The sequence below is a fragment of the Podarcis raffonei genome, chromosome 6 (assembly GCF_027172205.1).
Source record: "Podarcis raffonei isolate rPodRaf1 chromosome 6, rPodRaf1.pri, whole genome shotgun sequence".
Lineage (NCBI taxonomy): Eukaryota > Metazoa > Chordata > Lepidosauria > Squamata > Lacertidae > Podarcis > Podarcis raffonei.
In genome coordinates this window covers 71407472-71427490 of record NC_070607.1, presented here as the reverse complement: position 1 = coordinate 71427490, position 20019 = coordinate 71407472, and the positions used below count along the sequence as shown (strand labels likewise).

The window sequence follows — 20019 nt, the reverse complement described above, 5'->3', positions numbered from 1 at the left end:
AGATTTTTGAATTGGAATATTATGAGCACTTGTACTATTATTTTTCTCTTTGGCTGCCCTTCTGACAGAACATATAGATCTGAGATTCTAGGGCCACTTGTAAAGAGGGCAGAGGGTTGCTCATACATGGTTACTTGGCTTAGGAATGCTTTATGTATATCCATCAATGAAGTCGGCAATTACCGTATTTTTCGCTGTATAAGACGCACCAGACCACAAGACGCACCTAGTTTTTGGAGGAGGAAAACAAGAAAAAAAATATTCAGAATCTCAGAAGCCAGAACAGCAAGAGGGATCGCTGCGCAGCGAAAGCAGCAATCCCTCTTGCTGTTCTGGCTTCTGGGATAGCTGCGCAGCCTGCATTCGCTCCATAAGACGCACACACATTTCCCCTTACTTTTTAGGGGGGAAAAAGTGAGTCTTATAGAGCAAAAAATACGGTATTTGGTTCTCTCTGTATTAATTATACTTGTGTCTGGAAAACTTTTGTAAGAGTGCCCTCTGCCAGTGGACAAAGGTATAGATGAGCACTTTGAAGTTAAGACCGGATTCCACAGCCTGTGAGGAAGGAAGTTTGGAACTAGAGAACAAAGGATATGTAACTGCTGTGAAACATCTGAACCAATCCAGTCCCAGGTCACAGGAAGGAATTTAAATATTCACATTATTTAAATGAAAGGGAGCAGAGGAAGAAGGCTCAAATTTATTTAAGAACCAGCCCATGTCCCCCAAGCCAAGGGTAGTTAACTTAAAGCACTGAGGGCCAAATCCGATCTCCAAATATTTTATTATAATAGTAACAGAAACTATCCTGGCTGGATAACTCACACACGCTGCTCCAGAAGCAATTTCAGAATTAGGGTATTGCAATATAAATGAGCAGAGCAGAAATAAGAGAAACAGCGGGTGGGTACAAGTTCCTTGAGCATCGTTTTTGAAGACAATGATATCCTATCCTCCCTCCAACTCGCGCAGGGGGGCACAAAAGTGAGGCTCAAGATTCAACTCGGGCTCCCTTAATAGATCCAGCACTCAAGTCACCACGCGGGTTACAACCCCCTGACAAGACTGCATGCATTTTCGACTGGCGAAATGTTCGGATTGATAACACGAATACCGTCGCCCATTCCGACGTGCCAAAGAAACACCGGATCCGCCCTGCAGACTCCCCCCGCCCGTGGCGCGCCTGCCGCTCGACTAACGCGCGCCAGGCCCCGCCCTGCCTGCCTGCCTGCCTGCCTGCCTGTGACCTCACCAGCTCGACTTCCTCATCCCCTGAGCAACACGTGCTGTAGTCCCAATCCCCGGACTCCTGCTGCGCTTGCGCAGCGGCTGGACTACGATTCCCGAGAGGCTCGGGCGAGGCGGGGCGTGGAGTGAGTGCTGCGCATGCGTCCATCCGGGGTAGCCGGCCCCTGTCTCCTGTCTCCTCCTGCTGCTGATGCAAGAGCTGAGCGCGGCGGCGAGGTGGGCAGAGAGGCGAGAGGCGCCTGGGAGACGGAGCGAGGAGTGACTGACTTGGCCGGCGGCGTTGCGGCCACCCAGAGCGGGGACGAACCCTTCCGAGCTTCTGCCTTGAGGGCCGGCGAGAGCCGCAGCCATGTCGGGAGACGAGGTGAGGGCCCGGGCGCGCCTAGGCCTCGGGTGACGCGGGGCTGTGGCCGCCGCCTCCGCCGCCATGTGAGGAGCCAGGCCTGAGGCCTTCCCTCGCCCTGGCCGGAGACCGGCTGGGGGCTCCCCTGCCCGGCCTGCTTCGTGTCGCGCTGGTTCCTCCGGCTTGAACGGAGGTCGCTCCGTCCTCGCCCGAGTCGCTTTAGGGAGAGGCGCTTGTTGGTCCCTTCTAATGGGCAGCGAGGTACTTCCTCTCCCTTTCCACGGATCAGGACATAAAAGGGAGGCCCGCTGGATCCAGGCCCCAGGCCCGTCCAGCATCCCGTTTCCTTCAGGGGCGAATTCGATGCCTATTCGAGGACACGAGCTCGCTCCCTTCCCTTCCGCCCCTGAGAAATCAGAGAGCGCTCAGAATCTCTTCACACGTTACATCAAACGCGAATTGGCTCATGCGTGTACACTTAGTAGCCTTTAATTTTATTTTTTTAAAAAGAGAAAAGCCTCTGCCATAAAACGTAAAGAGTGAGTGCAGCCATCTTGGTTACAAGCATGTGTAAAGGTGCTGGAAGCGTTGGGTGTGGGCGCCAGTGAAGTGCACGTTTCACAGCAGGCCTGTGCTCGCCATCACGTAATGTGTGGATTAGAATACCCTGTGCTTTATCCCGACTTCTGTGCTGATGGGGAAGACCCCTGCCTCTTTAATTGGTGTTAAACCGTTGTAACCACGCTTGATGTGCTTAGGTGTACAGTACAGCCAACACATCTTGTGCTTTTGTTTAGAGAGTTAGCAGAGCTCTTCTCTCTTTACCCCCACTTCCGTAGGCTGGGCTTTCTCATCCTTTTGTACTATGGACAATTGTGCCTGTGTAGTACTTGCATGCTGTGTTTGTGCTAGTTTGTTGCTTGAGCCCCAAACAACGTTTTGTGGAAATTAAGGTTTAGAATTAATTGTGAAGCTCATCAAGTCAATGACTCTTGGAACTTGTGAAATAAATGGACTTGAAAAGAATTGGCATACTTAACAGCATTGATTTAAGCTTGTAATCTTGCTTGGAGTAAGGAAGAATTAAACTCCTCATTTTAAGTTCTGATCAAGGCAAGCTGGCTGTCTTGAATCAATTTAGGTACCTAGTCTTTTGTGCAGAATAAAATTATCGATGGTTTGTTTTTATTAAGATTTGTTGATTAGATGGTTGAGCTTTTCCACTCCTTTCTATGGTAGTGGTGACATTGTGCAGCTTCTAACCCAGAGATGTGCTAGGGTTTACACCAGGGGTCAGCATACTTGTTCAGCAGGGGGCTGGTCCACAGTCCCTCAGACCTTGTGGGGGGCCGGACTATATTTTTTTGGGGGGGGAAATGCCTCACAAATAACCCAGAGATGCATTTTAAATAAAAGCACACATTCTACTCATGTGAAAACACCAGGCAGGCCCCACAAATAACCCAGAGATGCATTTTAAATAAAAGGACACATTCTACTCATGTAAAAACATGCTGATTCCTGGACCATCCACAGGCCAGATTGAGAAGGCGATTGGGCCAGATCTGGCCCCTGGGCCTTAGTTTGCCTACCCATGGTTTACACCCTAAAACTGCAGGTGCAAGATTTAAAAAATAATGTGCTACACCTGAAGTAGCTTAGGATCAGGTATTAAAGCACTACTCCAGCACAGGAATGAAAAAGCTTCAGATTTTCAAGCATCTGGGACTTTGTAGTCTTTAGAACAGGTTTTATAAAAGTCTTTATAAGGGGCTTATACTTTTGATTCTGAGTTACTAATTAGTAGTTGTACAATCACACCTGCTAGAAAGTTACTGGTTCAGATTTTTTTTTGTATACTAGTACATGTGGTCTGCACCAATGTATATGAAGCTTCTGGCTATATAGTTTCTGATTTATTTTCTTACATTTATATAGCCACCTTTCACCTGCCATGGAACTTAAGGTGGTGTATATATGGCTTCCAGAAGGGCTCCCATGCAACCTGTTTACCTCCAGCAAGTTGACGCCCTCAGGTGCCTTCAGACCGTACCCAGTACAGAATAGAGCTTTCAGTAGATTTATCCCATAATTATTGTTTGTGAACACTTGTTAGCCCATTGTCACATGTTCCTAAGTTTTAAATTGGTATCCTTAACTATAATGTACTAGGTGACATTACCTACATAATCTAGAAATTAAGAACTGTACCTGGCTATTCAGAAACTTTTCTCCACCCAGAAGAATTCTCACTTTAGCTTGATGAGTCAAGAGTATTTTAGCCCATCATTTTTCTGAACATGTTGAGGAGTAATCACTACAGCTGTTTTTATAAGTTCCTGGGCTAAGTATGTGATGCATGTGCTGCTGTCATTCATGGCACCACTGGGTAGCAAACTAAAATATCTACATAAGATTGTTTTAAAATATTGCACAGAAAAAGACCAAATTCACAATAAGACCAATCAAAATTTCACAAGGGTTATATGCATGCTTGTTTATTATCAGTGTATCTGGCATAATGTTGAAATCATTTGGAGAGCTATGAAATACATGCAGTTCTTTCTGCATGAGACTTGCATGTCTTCCAATAATGTAAGAACCAATCTGTAGTGTCATAGTGGATACTAAGGGAAAACATTCATCCTGCTCTCAACATTGCAGTGCATGCTGGGGGGAAGCAGTCCAAAAATGCATTTAATAGGCAAACAAGTTTATTGTGGAGAGAGAACTAATCAGAATGAGACTACAGTGGTGCCTCGCAAGACGAAATTAATTCGTTCCGCAAGTTTTTCTTCTTGCGAGTTTTTCGTCTTGCGAAGCACCGTTTCCCATAGGAATGCATTGAAAATCAATCAATGCGTTCCTATGGAAACCGCCTTCAGACCAGGTCCAGGGACAGTCTGTCCCCCGACCTCTTCTGAAGGCTGGGGGGGGGGACAAGGGCTTTTCTTCCCACCGCCAGCCTTCAGAAGGCTGTTCTGAAGGCTGGCGGTGGGAAGAAAAGCCCTTCTCCCCACCTCCCACCCCGCAAGCTCCGGGGACAGGAGGGCTTTCCTCCCAACCGCCAGCATTTTAAAAGCTCCAAGGACAGCGAAGACTGTCCCGGGGGCTTTTAAAATGCTGGGGGTCGGCAGCGAAGGCTTCGCTGCCCCCCGCCAGCATTTTAAGATCGCCCGGGACAGTCTTCGCTGTCCCGGGGGCTTTTAAAATGCTGGGGGTCGGCAGCGAAGGGTTCGCTGCCGCCCGCCAGCATTTTAAGATCGCCCCGGGACAGCGGAGAAGTCTCCGCTGTCCCGGGAAGGCAGGCGGGGGGGAGCAAAGATTTTTGCCCCCCGCCGGCCTTCAGAAGAGGTCCAGGACATCTTCTGAAGGCCGGCGGTGGGCGAAAGTCTTTGCTCCCGATGGCCAGCATTTTAAAAGCGGTCCGGGATAGCGGGAAAGCGCAGCGCATCCCTGCTATCCCGGACCGCTTTTAAAATGCTGGCAGTGGGGAGCAAAGCCTTTCGGCCCCCGCCGGCCTTACTGGACCTCTTCTGAAGACCGGAGGGGGGCGAAAGGCTTTGCTCCCCACCACCAGCATTTAAAAGAGGTCCCCGGAGATTTCCCTATGGGCTTGCTTCTTGCGAAGCAAGCCCATAGGGAAATTCGTCTTGCGGAACGACTCAAAAACGGAAAACTATTTCGTCTTGCGAGTTTTTCGTTTTGCGAGGCGTTCGTCTTGCAACGCACCACTGTATTAGTTTAATTCTTAAGGCACAGAGGAGATTCTTGAGATTTTGCTTTTGGCCTCTAGTTTGTTTCCTCCCTGCCTGGCAGGAGCAAACACACAAGAAGTGGTATGTCAGAAATAAATCAAGGCTTGTTAGGTTTATTTCTGGCTTACTGCTTATGGTTTGTTTCAAGTAAGTCCTGGTCCTGGTTCAGATGACAGAGAAGCCATGCTATGGCTTGTGGGAGGCATTTTTAATGTTTAAAACATGGTTTAAGATAAATTGCTCGTTATTGTGATGTGCAAACCAAACCAATATCTGTTAGAGAAATATTGAAATGCCTTTTTTTTTAAAAAAAAACCACCCTGTTAAACTAAACTTTGAATTCTGCAAGGTAGTAGAGCATCTTCACCCCCACCTTGGTTCAAATTATGAAACTCCTTGCAGGTCATGGTGGAAATATTAACTTTAATAGAATGTTGGTTGCTTAAATATAGGTGGTAAACTAGCTTAAGCTGGAGAATTGTTTTAAAAATAGGTTTAAAGTTGCATAAGAAAACTTGTTTGTTGTAGATGATTTTTGATCCTACTATGAGCAAGAAGAAGAAGAAGAAAAAGAAGCCCTTTATGCTTGATGAAGAAGGAGGAGATGCACAAACAGAAGAAATGCAGTTATCAGAAACAAAAGAAATGGAGCCAGAGCCAGTGGAAGACAAAGACACAGAAGCAGATGAAGAGGACAGCAGGAGAAAAGGTAAACTAAAATCTTCATACCTTGGGTTACAGCCACTTCAGGTTGCATTTTTCAGGTTACGCACCCCCCAAAACCTGGAAGTACCGGAACGGGTTACTGTGTGCAGAAGCACCAAATCGCAACCCATGCGTGCACAGATGCGCCGCTGCAGGTTGCGAATGCTGCAGGTTGCGAACGTGCATCCCGCACGGATCACGTTTGCAACCCGAGCGTCCACTGTATATGGTAACTAAATCTACCTTGCCTTGCAGTAGTTAAATTTACATGTGATAACCCCATGTTTGCTGTCATGACTTCCTTGAATTTAGGAAGCAAAGGTCCTAATTCTGCTATTCACATGCAGAATTAGGTACACCAAACCCACTGAATCAATTCATAGGATTGCAGCCCTGGGGACCCCCATCTGTTACATATGACAAACCCAATGTTGCACAAACAGATTTCCTGTTCCTCTCCTGCCACCTGCAACTCTCCAGTCTATTCTAACCATTTTGTTTATGCCAGCCTTCTGCCTTCATTGGTAAGCATTTTAATTCTGTAGCACTTTTAAAGGATTGGGCTACAAGCTTATTTTGTGCATTTCATAAGAATCCTGGTTAGATTTGTATTTTCCTATTATTAACAGGATATAAAGCAACCCAGCAGTTTCACTTCCTACTCCTGCTATTACAAATATTAAAGTAACGGGGGCATGTAGCATTAAACCCTACCTTCTGTGGTATGTCATGCCTTCCAAAATGTAGGTTCTATTTTTTAAAAAAACTGGGAACCAGTTCTTGTTTAAACTTTCAGTAGCACACTTTGATTTTTTTAGTCAGATGCTATGTCAGTCATGAATGGTGATGGCATCTTCAAAAGTCACCATTCATCAACTTTCTACACATTGCTAAGGTATTGCACAATATTTTTTCAAATGGACAACTTCATTCACACAATCACTTCATTTGATGGCAGCTAAGCTAAAGCTGATTTGCACTAATCTTGAAATGTTGCTGCTGGGTGTAGAAAGGTCTGGAGAATTATTCCTAAATTATTGTTGCTGCTTACATGATATTGACGAATATATTTCAGTGTTGCGTTTTTGTAATATAATTGCTCTGTAATGTTTCTTTTGACTTTCAGATGCATCAAATGACTTAGACGATTTAACATTCTTCAATCAAAAGAAGAAGAAGAAGAAAACAAAAAAGATATTTGACATAGACGAAGCTGAAGAGGGTGTAAAGGTCAGTCTTCCAAAATTACTCAGTTGTGCCCTTTTCCCTTACTGCTCTAGACTAAATATTTTATACAGCATCAGTCCTGTAGAAGTTTAGTTGGTTAAATCATGTAGCTCTAGATATATTTGGTGATATCTAATACTTCTGCTCCATGAACAGAAGGAGAGTTGAGCTCACAGAAAAATACCTTTCCTTTTCTTGGTTAAAAACATTGGTTACCACTCATTGGACTGGTGTGGATATAATATTAAACCATAGTTTAGCATGGCAGGAATGAACCTTCTTTGGCACAGGGGTGAAGAGTTGTAATGCAATGATATGGCAAGCTGTGGTTAAGCAAAAGCATCTTAACAGTATGCTGTGATTTCCAGCAACTAGTATTCAGAAGCATACTGCCTCTGACAGTGGGGTGGAACATAGCCATTGTGGCTAGTAGATATTGAGATCCTTATCCTCCATGAATTTGTCTAATCTTTTGATGTCATCCTGGTTGGTTGACATCACTGCCACTTTTTAACCTCTCTGCCTTGCTTCTCTTTGCTCTGGCTCCGCATTTAACTTGCAGGTTTTCAACCAGCCAGCCTTCAACTGTGTTTAGTTTAAATGCTGCAAGTTAAATGTGCATGAGATGTGATTCCGTTGTACTCTGCTGTTTTCTGCTGCTGTAATTGCCATATGCTGCACTGTTGGTTGTGCAACATTAGCCTATCCTATGTTCCTTCCTAAATGATGCCTTGCACCAGCTGGGATCTGTTGACTATGTACACTCAAGAGTTACAAACTAGCAGCCACCAGCCACCCTGGTTATTCTGTTTGAAGGGTAGGCAATAAAGCACTTTTAATTTTTTAAAAATACAGTCACAGTGTGTGGTATCCATTCTAAGAATCACTTGTACCAAAGCACTTAGATACTTGAGAAAAGGAACTCTAGAATCAAATTTTCAGTAGATAATGGTGGCTCAGTTTTCATGAAGAGCATGTTGCATATTTTAGAACTCTGCCATATTCTGGTTTGCATCCAGTGATGCCATGCTACTGATGGAAGACTTCTGCCAGTGGAATGGGAAGGGAAGCCATTTGGGGTGATATTTCCCTCCCCTCCCCTCTAAATCTGCTCTAGAGAGGGTACCTCAACCTGTGGAGTAGAATTGGGCTGAGGGGAAGAAAATCACAGCAAATGGCCTTCCTGTTTGGCCTATGAAGCCTCTCAGTAGAGTGGCACTTTTAATTTTGCTGTTACTTTGTATAAATGCCTGCTATTTTATGTCCTTCCACATTATGTTAAAGGACCTGAAAATTGAGGGGGATGTTCAAGAGGTAGCAGCAGAACAAGCAGAAGATGACCTTGATATCATGCTTGGAAAGAAGAAGAAGAAGAAGACTGTGAAGTTTCCAGATGAGGATGACATATTGGATAAAGATGAAGGTGATTTTCTATTTTTCTTTTGTGTGTGTGTTTGCTATGAGTGAAAGAATAATTTTAATTGTCGGAACAAAACATGTTCACACCTAGTAGAGTGGAAGAAAAGTTGTCTTTCATAACATTTACTTCCACAGTAGCTCCAACTTCACCATACAGTTCAGCATATAGTTATGCAGCCATCTTTCCTTCTATGATGTTTTCTTTCAATGTCTCTCCCTTCCTCTCTTTATGCTTGCTCAGAATTCCAGTGGGGTCCCATGAAGGGAGGGGGAACTCTTGAAACTCTCAATAGGATCTCACTTTCAGTTGCCAATCAAAACCCAGGGTTCAGCAACCTAAGGCCCATGGGCCGGAAGCAGCCCACGGAGGTTGCTTGACCAGCCCACAAGCCGCCCTGGAACCGAGCCGCCCACTCACGCGCTGTGCTAAACCGGCACAGTGCGGCACGCGGACTCACTTTCGCGGCACTGGAAATCGCATCTGTGCATGCGCACACGCTGGAAATCGCAGGCGTGCGTGCACACACACACACACACACACACAATCCAGCCCACGCAGGGGTCTCCACAGGACTGATCCGGCCGAGGCAAGATCAACCTTGCTGACCCCTGATCAAAACAATGGGAGGTCATTTCTTCAAAGCTAGTACAGGCAGCAACTGATTTGCTGCTGTGCATGTGTTGTTGGGACCCATGTAAGGCCGCCCCACACCACCCCTTTTTGTGCCGTTTTTGGGGCACTTCTGGGTTCAGAGCAATGTGCTGTTGCACACCTAGTAGACACACCTAAAACAGTCGTTGCCTGTATCTAAAATAACCATAAACTTAAGCCTTAATACAGTTTTCTCCAGGAAACCCTGGGACTCTTTTGTGTATACTGAGAACTGTTTTTTGAGATACCAAGGTTACGTTGAATTAAAATTCCCGGAGTTTCTTGAGAAAAGCTGACAATATTGCATCTCCCTTCCTCTCTCTCCTCTTTTGTTTGTGGATTTAGATTGCATGCACATCTGCACTCATGGCTTCTCTCTTCAAACCATGAGTTGTAACAAAGCAGCAAGGTTTGTTCTTATGCACATGATTTGTTTAGGGCAGGCATGGCCAAACCCGGCCCTCCAGGTGTTTTGGGACTATATTTCCCATCATCCCTGACCACTGGTACTGTTAGCTAGAGATGATGGGAGTTGTAGTCCCAAAACATCTGGAGGGCCAAGTTTGGCCATGCCTGGTTTAGGGGGAACAAACCATGACGCTGGGTTTGCACAAACTACTAAGCCAAACCATGGCTTAGTTCCTGGTAGTGCGGCAGCAGCAGGGCCAGAGGAAGGAGCAAAGCAGCCACAGATTTCTAAATAAACATCAGCATGCTTGTTCGTTCATGATAAGCCATAGTTGTGCACAAATCATGCGAGTGCCATTTTTATTTGATTTAGCAAATCTGAACATTTTCATTTCCCCCCCTGTAAAACTAATTGCTATTCACATATGCCAAACACTTCCATGGGAAGACAAGGGAGAGCTGTGTTTCCCTTCCAGAATGATCCAGTGTCACTTTAGATGATCCCTTAACTTTCAAGACTAGTTTCTGCCTGTTGTTAGTTGGTTTAAAGTTTTCTTTTGTATCCCACTTTTGGAAAAGTAAATGACACTTTGTCCAAGACCAACTGGAAGACAGTTCCTTCGATCTCAAGTATATTTCTTACTCTACAGCATTGGAGGATGAAGACAGCAAAAAAGATGATGGAATCTCCTTTAGCTCTCAGTCCGGACCTGCATGGGCAGGCTCAGAGAGGGACTACACATATGATGAGGTAAATAGTTTATATGCCTCTTACTAATCCGTTTCTGTCGATAGCTTGTTTGGGGGGCATGTGAACAAATATAGCCTAAAATTGCTTTCGATTTATATAAGGCTTCGTGCATTTTGTTAAACTTGGGCTGTTGTTGCATGAACAAAGGAGAATGAATTATTTCTGTAGGGCTTTAATCAGGAGGTCATGAAGTACATTCACATACACTTCAGTGAGAGTTCTTAACGCTGTCTTTCTGGCCAGGAAGATTATGTTCATCAAAGTCACATGCTTCCTGTGGCACAAGCAGTTGCCTGGTGACAGAAAGATATGTTTTGGAAACAGAAGAGTGGGCTTTACTCCTGTACACTTAATTCAAAAAGGTCAAGAATAAGGTTATTTCTCATGTTTAAAGCAACATGCATGCCTGTCAGCACAACTCTGAATGAAATATAGGGGCTGAGGCATAGAGGACTGAATATGGTGTTAAACTAAAGTAACAATTAATGTGAATAGGGCCTTTTCTGCCCTTCCCTAAGGCGAAGAACATTCCTTGTTCAGCCCTAACTCCTGCCCAGAAACACGTGCACTTGCTATCAGTAAATAGAAATAAAATAACTTACTGCAATCTGTGGTTCTGAAAATGCAGAGTGGGACTTGCTGAGGAAGCAGTAGCAGTGATGCAAGATGTTTGAAATGCATCTCCTAATTCTTGATGTCTTCAGATTTGCCCAGCAGGGAGAGCTTACACCAACCTCTTGGAGTATAGTTGGGAACTACTGCTTTTTGTGGCCTTTAGTTATGATTTCTAGCCCTACTTCTTCCCTTGCTACACTTTACAAAGCAAAAGGAAGCAATATGACATAAATTGTTATTGTTTCATTGGAGACATTATTACTTTTTTCTCTGAGGAGCTAAAACAAGAGTCTGGTCACTGCTATTAAAAGCTTGGTTCCATGTGTTTAACATGCAGAGGACATAACAGCCACTGGTTTTGCCACTGACCTCTCTGTACCAGTGTTAGAAACCGAGATATGAAAGCAAGGAGCTAAATGGTACCTTAAACCTAGGTTATGGCCCAACAATGGAATGTATAGGTCAGGGGTCAGCAAACTTATTCAGCAGGGGGCCAGTCCACTGTCCCTCAGACCATGTGGAGGGCCGGACTATATTTTGAAAAAAAATAATAATGAACCAATTCCTATGCTCTACAAATAACCCAGTGATGCATTTTAAATAAAAGCACACATTTTACTCATGTAAAAACATGCTGATTCCCAGACCATCACAGGCTAGATTTAGAAGGCGTTTGGGCTGGATCTGGCCCCCAGGCCTTAGTTTGCCTACTCATGGTCTAGGTGCACTTTTTTAAGTACAAGAATACAAAGCTGAAAATGAATGAACTGCAGCTAAAATACTGTGTTCATTTTTCACATGGTCTAGTCCTTCCCTTGCCCACCCCCCTAAAATTCTTAAGAGGGCCTCTTTAGGCTTCAGAGAGTAGCTGGAAGTGGGGAGGCAGACAAAGGTCCTCCTTTTCTTCCACTCGGCAGTTTTAATCTGAAATCCTAGGCGCAGTACTGCATCCAGAGCTCAGAAACTGCTTGTGCTAATGAAATTCCCTGTCACAAAATATGCCTAAAAATGGGAGTTTTAGACTTCTCTGTACACTTAATGGCGTGTGAGAATAGGCTCTCTGTGTTTACAGCTGTAGACATGATTGAAAGCCCCAGTTCAACTCTGCTGTCCTCTGTGTGGTTTGGTGGGGTGCGCCAGAGCATGAGAGAAGGGCTGTTCTAAAACACGTCACAGAAGATCAAAATCCCCCATCACCACCAACCCCAAAGCCAAACTTAATATGTTGACATGATCACTGGAAAACCCTTGCTTTTTTGGTAACAATAAAGTGAGAGATGGTTCATGACTGAAGTTATAGATATCCCCCCCCCATGTGTTTGCAGTTGCTGAATCGTGTTTTCAACATTATGCGAGAAAAAAATCCAGATATGGTAGCTGGTGAAAAACGAAAATTTGTCATGAAGCCTCCACAAGTTGTAAGAGTAGGAACCAAGAAAACATCATTTGTCAACTTCACAGATATCTGTAAACTGTAAGTCTGTCGGTATTGCAACTTGGAGCAGGGTCCAGCATTGGGTGGAGGGGAACCATGATCCTTACGTTGTATGCTGTATAGTTATTTAATTGCATGGACTGGAGGGAACTCAGTTGCAAGCAATTGAGTAGCCCTACTGAAGAATTAATGGCTCAAGTATAGAACCATCTTCACTTCAAAGATGTTAGCTTTGTCAGACATCGAAGACAGTTGAAGAACTGAACTTAATGCATCACCACTAAAGGTTATTACACGGAAGGAGTCTTCACTTGGGTGTGTGGTGAGAGTTTGGGATAGCTCTGCAGAAACACAATGGTGTTTAACAAAACAAAAGACCAGCTAATTTCTTGTGAATTAAACCAGCCCTTTCATACCCTTAGGGATACTGGATGTCTCTGCCAGCCTCCCACTCAAAACCATCTTTGTGTGTTTGTGTTAAATTCTAATTCAGTGAGTCTTCACTGAAAGCATTCTTTCAGAAACCAACCAATAGTGTCTGTGTTGCACTGGAATACTAATTAATGTCAGATCAGTTTTCCGTGTTATCTAAGTCTCTTACTGCTGAAATAGAAGCAATCTGGTGTTTACTTTGAAGATTTATATCTTGCTAAACTCTCCTTCCCTATTTTTTTCTTGACTGATGCTTTGCTCTCTTCAAAGAGCTCCTCGTCAGGCAGATTTTGCTGAAAGTTTTATATCCTGACTTTTCATATTACATCCCTACATTGAGAAACATCAACATTGACCCTGTGGACACACATGTACCTGTCAAGGCCTTTCCTGGTGCCCACAAGTTCCCTTCCACTGTCCATAGAACACTTCATGATGTGTACTTGGTGGCAGTGTGTCATGCCCACCATAGTTTCTCCTGTTTGCAGATGTGCCCTTAGAGACCCTAGGTAATACTATGTTCTAGGTCAGATGATGATGTGTGGAAGAAATTACTGAGCACTTAATCACTGCATTGAGCTGGGCTATTTGCTTAGTACTAAGTCCCCTAAATATATAGTTTGTGATCATAACTTAACAACAACAACAACTACTACTACTTCTTCTTCTTATTTTATTTTATTTCTACCCCCGCTCATCTGGCTGGGTTTCCCCAGCCACTCTGGGCGGCTTCCAACAGAAGGTTAAAAATACATGAAAACATCAGTCATTAAAAACTTCCCTAAACAAGGTTGCCTTCAGTAAACTTCTTTCTTTATAGATTACATCGTCAACCAAAGCACCTCTTGGCTTTCTTGCTTGCAGAATTGGGTACAAGGTAAGCACCTTCCACTTCTGCAGTGTGTACTCCAGTGTTTCCTGAATGCAGATGTTCGCTGTCTTCTCTGGGTAAACTATTTTAAAATTCATTCTCTCTCTTCTGGAAGTTAAGTAAACTTGCTATTAAAGGTGTTGCTTTTGCATATTTAGGTTTGAAATTCATATATCTTAAAGTGCTATGGGCTTATGGGAGGAAAGGTGGGAGCTGTTTGCAAGAAGACCATATTTTCCCTTGGGGCAGCTGCTAGTACCGTTCATGAGCTTGAAGGTTTCTTGCAGCAGATATTTCTTAAAGGTGCAGATGCATACTACTGCTTCTAAATGCTAGTAATTAAGCTTATCAGGGGGAAAAGAAACAAGTACTTTGCAAGGCAACCAGTTCTGCATCCTTTCCCAAGGTTCAGGTTCTTGTACTTAAAAGGTAATTTGGGAGTAAAAAGGGGGGGGATGTTTGACTCGCAGCATCCACTCAGAGACATGTATGCACACAGGGGGAGGGGCACAGATTTCTTCCTCCCCCTCAGCTGTAGTCCTTCACACTAGCCCTGGTTCCTAATTTTCAGAGGGAGAGCAAGCAAGCCTATTTGGCGAGTGGAAGTAACCTCAGGCTATTTGGAATCCAGGCTTGATCAAGGTTTTTTTCCTTTTCTTTGCAGTGTCTCTTTCTTAAAGATAGATAGGGCAAGTCTTAAGTGGCCGGCTTATGATTAGCTTGTTGGCTGATGTACCACTTTAACTCTTCTTGCTTGCAGATTGGGATTAGATGTGGTGAACAGAACTTAGAAGGGTATTCCTGGCATTCATGTATTACTTGAGCTTTCTTATTTTTTATTATTTAGTGAATTTATATACCGCCCCATGCCTGGAGGTCTCAGGGTGGTTCACAGAATAAAATCAAATATAAAACCACAACATACATAATCAAAATAAAAATAATCCAGTAACTCCCCTGTCCCCCCCCAATCCACATTTTAAAAGGGCATAGGCACTCCGGACCACTGAGGCCACCTGAGCCTTGAATGACAGCAAAGGATCCAGGAGTACCTCCAAGCTACAAACCTGTCCTTCAGAGGAAGTGTAACCCCATCAAGAATAGGCAATTTCCCACCCATCTGGTCTAGGGAACCACCCGTTAACAATGCCTCAGTCTTATCTGGATTGAGTTTCAGTTCGTTGGCTCTCATCCAGTCCATTACCAAGGCAAGATACTGGTCCAGCACTTCCACTGCCGAACCTGCAGGTGTAAAAGAGAAATAGAGCTGAATGTCATCAGTATACTGCTGACAATGTACTCCAAACCTCCAGATAACCCCACCCAGCTGTTTCTTGACCAAAGGAGCTGAAAAAACATATAAGAGAGCAGGCAAGATGGGAGTCCTTGCTCTAGTTTGAATTTGTCTTCATGTACTTTTTCAAAAAATGCTTAAAAGTGCAACCAGTGGGAATGTAAATCAATGGTACATGAAGCTTCAGATGATATTTCAGTTCTGATTTGGCATGGATGGTGGTTTGAGGGGTCTGTTTTTAAGCAGGTTGACCTTTGCTGCAGCTTGAAAGGCACAGGGCACTTAATTTAAACCTGCTTCAGCCCCGCCTCTAGCCTGCCATATTAATAAGCCACATTATAGGGCTGCCATAAGCTATTCTCTCAGCACAACCTCTCAGCTGTAATAGGAAAATAACAGTGAACATTGCAAGGCTTTTGCTAGTGACTCTTTCCTGTCCCAAACACTGCTATAAGGCGACAATGAAAATGAGGCCTATTTTTAAATGTACAGCCATACCTCATGTTACGTTTGCTTCAGGTTGAGCGATTTCAGGTTGCGTCCCACGGCGACCTGGAAGTACCAGAAAGGGACGTCACATGCATGTGCAGAAGCGGCGAATCGCGGCATGTGCAGATGCGGGTTGCGTTCCTTTCAGGTTGTGAAAGGGCCTCCAGAACGGATCCCATTCGCAACCAGAGGTACCACTGTATTGCACTAAATAAGACCTGGTGTTTTTTTAAAAGTAAGAACTCTTCTCTTTTTCCAGCTATACTAAACTCTTAGAGTTTTATGCACAGCTCACACTTCTCTCCCCGGTGACTTCTCAGTGTTAACTTGAAAACGACCTGTTCTCTCTACTCTTTTTTGTTCTGTTTTTCTTCTACTGTTCTGTATCATCATCTGCTTATTTCTCTTGGAGAAGGAAAAATGGAGTAAATGGCAGTAGAAGAAAAGATACACATAAAACTGCTCACTTTCCATTCTTTCATTCTAGTCTTTTCACTCAGCTAGCTTCAACTTCTACTTCGTTGGTCTGTGTTTTTCTTCTCTCTCTTTCTCTTACCATACCAGCTAAGTAAAAACAATTTGCAGCAGGAAGGAAAGGAGAGGAGAAAAAGGAAAGTGTTAACTCTTCCCCTTAAACCACATACTTCCACCATCCACCATCCCAACCCTCTGCTGTTTCTTTCTCAACAATCTCATGATGTTCTGTAGCTACTCAGCAAGCACAGTAAAGCTGTTGTGGGACCCCCCCACCCCCATCTTATGTTGGAATTATTCTTATTAAGAGAGTTTACAAATTCTGTAAACCTTCCCTGAGCACATTGATATGTCCCTTTTGATGCTGCATAGCCTGGTTTTGGCTGCAAAGCTGTCAGCACTCTAGGAATGAGTTCAGCTTTAGCAGAAGTGATGAAGTTTGTTGCCTCCATACAAATGGAGGTATCCTCAGCAACTTTAGTTTGTATATGCTTTAATTAGCATTAGGGAAGCTTGCAGCCAAAGAAACATGTTCTATTTGATAGTGTTATTTAGTTCTAAACTATAAAATTCTTCTTTCAAATCAGTGGCTCTATAGATGGTAACAACCAGCTTGTAATCAAAGGAAGATTCCAACAAAAACAGATAGAAAATGTCTTGAGAAGATATATCAGTAAGTATATTCTGCTTCATTTAAAGTTGATTTCTGTGTTTTGTTAGCACTTAACATGAAAGAGGCAAGTTGATAACTTCATGAGAAGGTTTCAAATATTGTCTGAAATGTGCACATTTTAAACTAAAATATTTACGCCAGCTTTATGTGGATAATGATCGTGAAAAATAATAAATCATACAACTTTCAAAAGAGAACAAACCATAGCAGATCCATCATCATAAGTAGCAATACAACCAACTTGCAATTGTCATGTCTTCTGAAACCATCGTATTTTCACTGGTTGCCATATGACAAGTAGTGTTTGGACCAGGTGGACACTGAGAAGGGCGTTATTTGCAACATGAGGCTCAGATCAAAATCTCTTTACATTGCATCTATCTGAGTCCTTGAGTAGCATGGGAAAAGGGGTCCTGTCTGGAATACCTTGGCTCTAGATGGTTTCTGAAGCAATTCAGCTGAAATGCAAAATGAATAACCCTTCTTGTGAACTTAAGGAGTTTTGAATATCACACATACAAAACGTGTGTATTCAACTGCAGACTTTTTGCTAGCTTACAATAGAACTAGCTCAATAACAGAAATAGAAGTTTTGGATGTGGAAGATCCTGTGTGGAAGATTCAGTCTGCTCAGTCTCCGGCATCTGTAGTTAACTGGACTGGGGGAGCAGGTGATGGGCAAAACCTCTGCCTGAGATTCTGGAAAGCCACTGATAGTCCAATAGGCAGCAGCAGTTTCGGCAGCAAGAGCAATTTCTGAATTGTCAGAGAAAAAAGTGTTTCTCTTTCCTTTGGCAGTTCAGAGTTCCCTTGATAAAAAGTTGACTAACTTATCTGCACAGAGCCCTGTGAGCTGCTTTCCAGACCTACCACTCAAACTGTCCTGTGGCACATAGGTTAAATGTGAATGGGCAAGCAGATAGAACTTTTCGTGGAGTGTTATTCTTTAGTACTTTCATCCTAAGGCATACCAGGAGGATGTATTAATGAGCTATGGTGCAGTACTGCTCATTTGAGAAGAGGTCATTAACTCTTAAAACAAGTATATGGGGAAAATAGAGAGCTGCTATTAACTCTAGTCTTCGCAAAATAATTTGTTTATTTTTTTGTAGTAGTACCATTGGTGCTTGGAGACAATTGGTGTGACCTAGGCAATTTGAAAATTATGTTGCTGTGACACAATTAAATAACTAACCATCCTATACAGTTCAGCATATGAAATTTTGGTTAATCTCTCGTTGCTAATTCAGCATGTTTAATTGTTCCCCCAGAGGAATATGTCACCTGTCACACATGTCGGTCGCCAGACACAATCTTGCAGAAGGACACCAGATTATATTTTTTGCAGTGTGAGACCTGCCACTCGCGCTGCTCTGTCGCCAGCATCAAAACTGGTTTCCAGGCTGTCACCGGCAAGAGAGCGCAGCTCCGTGCCAAAGCTAACTAGTTGGTTGGTCGACACTGGATTTTTCAAAGTGATCTGGGCACAAAAGGCTGGACAGGCTTACGACCTGAGTGGATTTCCAATGTATTAAAACAAGATTGTAAAAGCTGCTTGGCTTTGGGTTGGTCTGTGAAATTCTTGCAAGATGCAGATCCTCAAGCTGTTGACATTTGCTAACTGAATATTTTACCAACTGTCAAGTGTGATGAGAGGAGGTGCTTTTTAATCTGTTCATAGAATTCTGTAAAATGCAAGACAAATTAAAGTTATTATAACAGTGACTCATTTCAAGCTTTCTTTCTGTTTCTCTGTTAAAATGACTGCTATGGCGACAATAATACTGTGAATACATGTGAGTGTTGTGGCTGATTCCAAATAATCAAATGTGTTCTAAAAAATAAATTGTTTCTTGGAACAAGTATTATAGTAGCAAGTGAGAAAAGGTAATGAATGAAATTCATAAAAGTATTCTGTCATTAAAAATAGATTCTTTCAGATGAATGACTCCATGGATATAAAAAAAATCTAGTTACATGGAGCAAGCCCACAGGTATTTATGATTAAATCTGGATTGATTAGGGTTGGGTTTCCTGTCCATGCTTGGGCTCAGTTTCATCTGTATGCCAATATAGATGAGTTCAGGGCACCTTACTAATGCATAAGGTTTGGGAAACACGTCAGGGTACATGCACATTATCACTGCCAAGTGCTAGCTTCCAAATGTGTGCTAGAGCAATGGCATCTTCAAAATAAATTGTAAGGCTGTACCAAGTGTTCTGCACACAATTTCAATGAAAGCGTCCACTTAATAATGGAAGCCAAGAAGATAATACACCTATTAAACTTTAATTGATCCTGTTTCTTTCTTTTCCCCTTGTTGATGGATCTTAACCATAACTCTTGCTACCAGCTGCCAAATCAGTGAATTCCAGGATGACGACCAGGAACAGAACTTGCTGACTAGTAACTTGATTTTTCTTTAGTTTTATTATATGCAGCAGAATAAAGCACAGCTTTGTACAAGCTACTATATACACAGAGACGAGATTCAAATTCCTATTCCAAACTCAACACTCCCAACAACAGACTGCTGTGTCATACTGCTTATAAGGGAGAACTTAGCCAATCACCACCTGTTGCTAGGCTTCCTGCAAGTTACTTGGTGTAATTTCCTCCCATTCCTAATAGTGTGTTAAAAGAATTGAGTACTGATACAAAAACCAAACTGCCCATTAGCTTTGTGTTTATACCACAGTCTCTATTTGTTTTATCAGTTTGAACGTGCTAAAAGAACTTATTTCATTCTTTGAGAGTATTAATAAGTGTGTGGATAAGAATGCTCTGCTAGACTGTGTACCTGTCCAAGACCTTCACAAAGATCCCTGACAGCACAAACTTACACATGCTTATTCCAAACCAACTCTAGTTGAATTCAGTGGGACTTATTCCCAGGTAAGTGTAAACTTGTAGTCATGCAGTAAGGGGTGCATTGTCTTACGGATCAGCAACTGGTAGAATAGGAAGCAGGGAGTGAGAATATATAGTTCTCAAGAATATGTATTGGTACTGGTGCTTTTTAAACTTTTCTCATAAAGAACCTGTGAGCAGTGAGGTCACAAGTTTAATCATGATTCTAAATTATTGAGGGTCAAAACAGAAGAGCATCAAAAAGGGTATCTCCAAACTATTTGTTAAAATGGCAAATGTGGTTCAGTCTATAACTAAAGTGGTGTGCATTGGGGCAAAATAATTCAATCTTAATATGCCTGTGACGGGGT

The 20019-nt window shown here is 43.1% G+C and overlaps 1 protein-coding gene across 1 annotated transcript; it reads left to right on the top strand.

The window, feature by feature from the left end:
• The first annotated feature begins 1413 nt into the window (after positions 1-1413).
• On the top strand, positions 1414-18522 carry EIF2S2 (eukaryotic translation initiation factor 2 subunit beta). The gene is made up of 9 exons (XM_053393948.1): positions 1414-1615; positions 5881-6061; positions 7184-7287; positions 8569-8707; positions 10414-10514; positions 12455-12603; positions 13817-13873; positions 16712-16797; positions 18069-18522. The coding sequence occupies exons 1-9, from the start codon at positions 1601-1603 to the stop codon at positions 18242-18244; spliced, it is 1008 nt and encodes a 335-aa protein (XP_053249923.1). The 5' UTR covers positions 1414-1600; the 3' UTR covers positions 18245-18522.
• The last annotated feature ends 1497 nt before the right edge of the window (positions 18523-20019 follow it).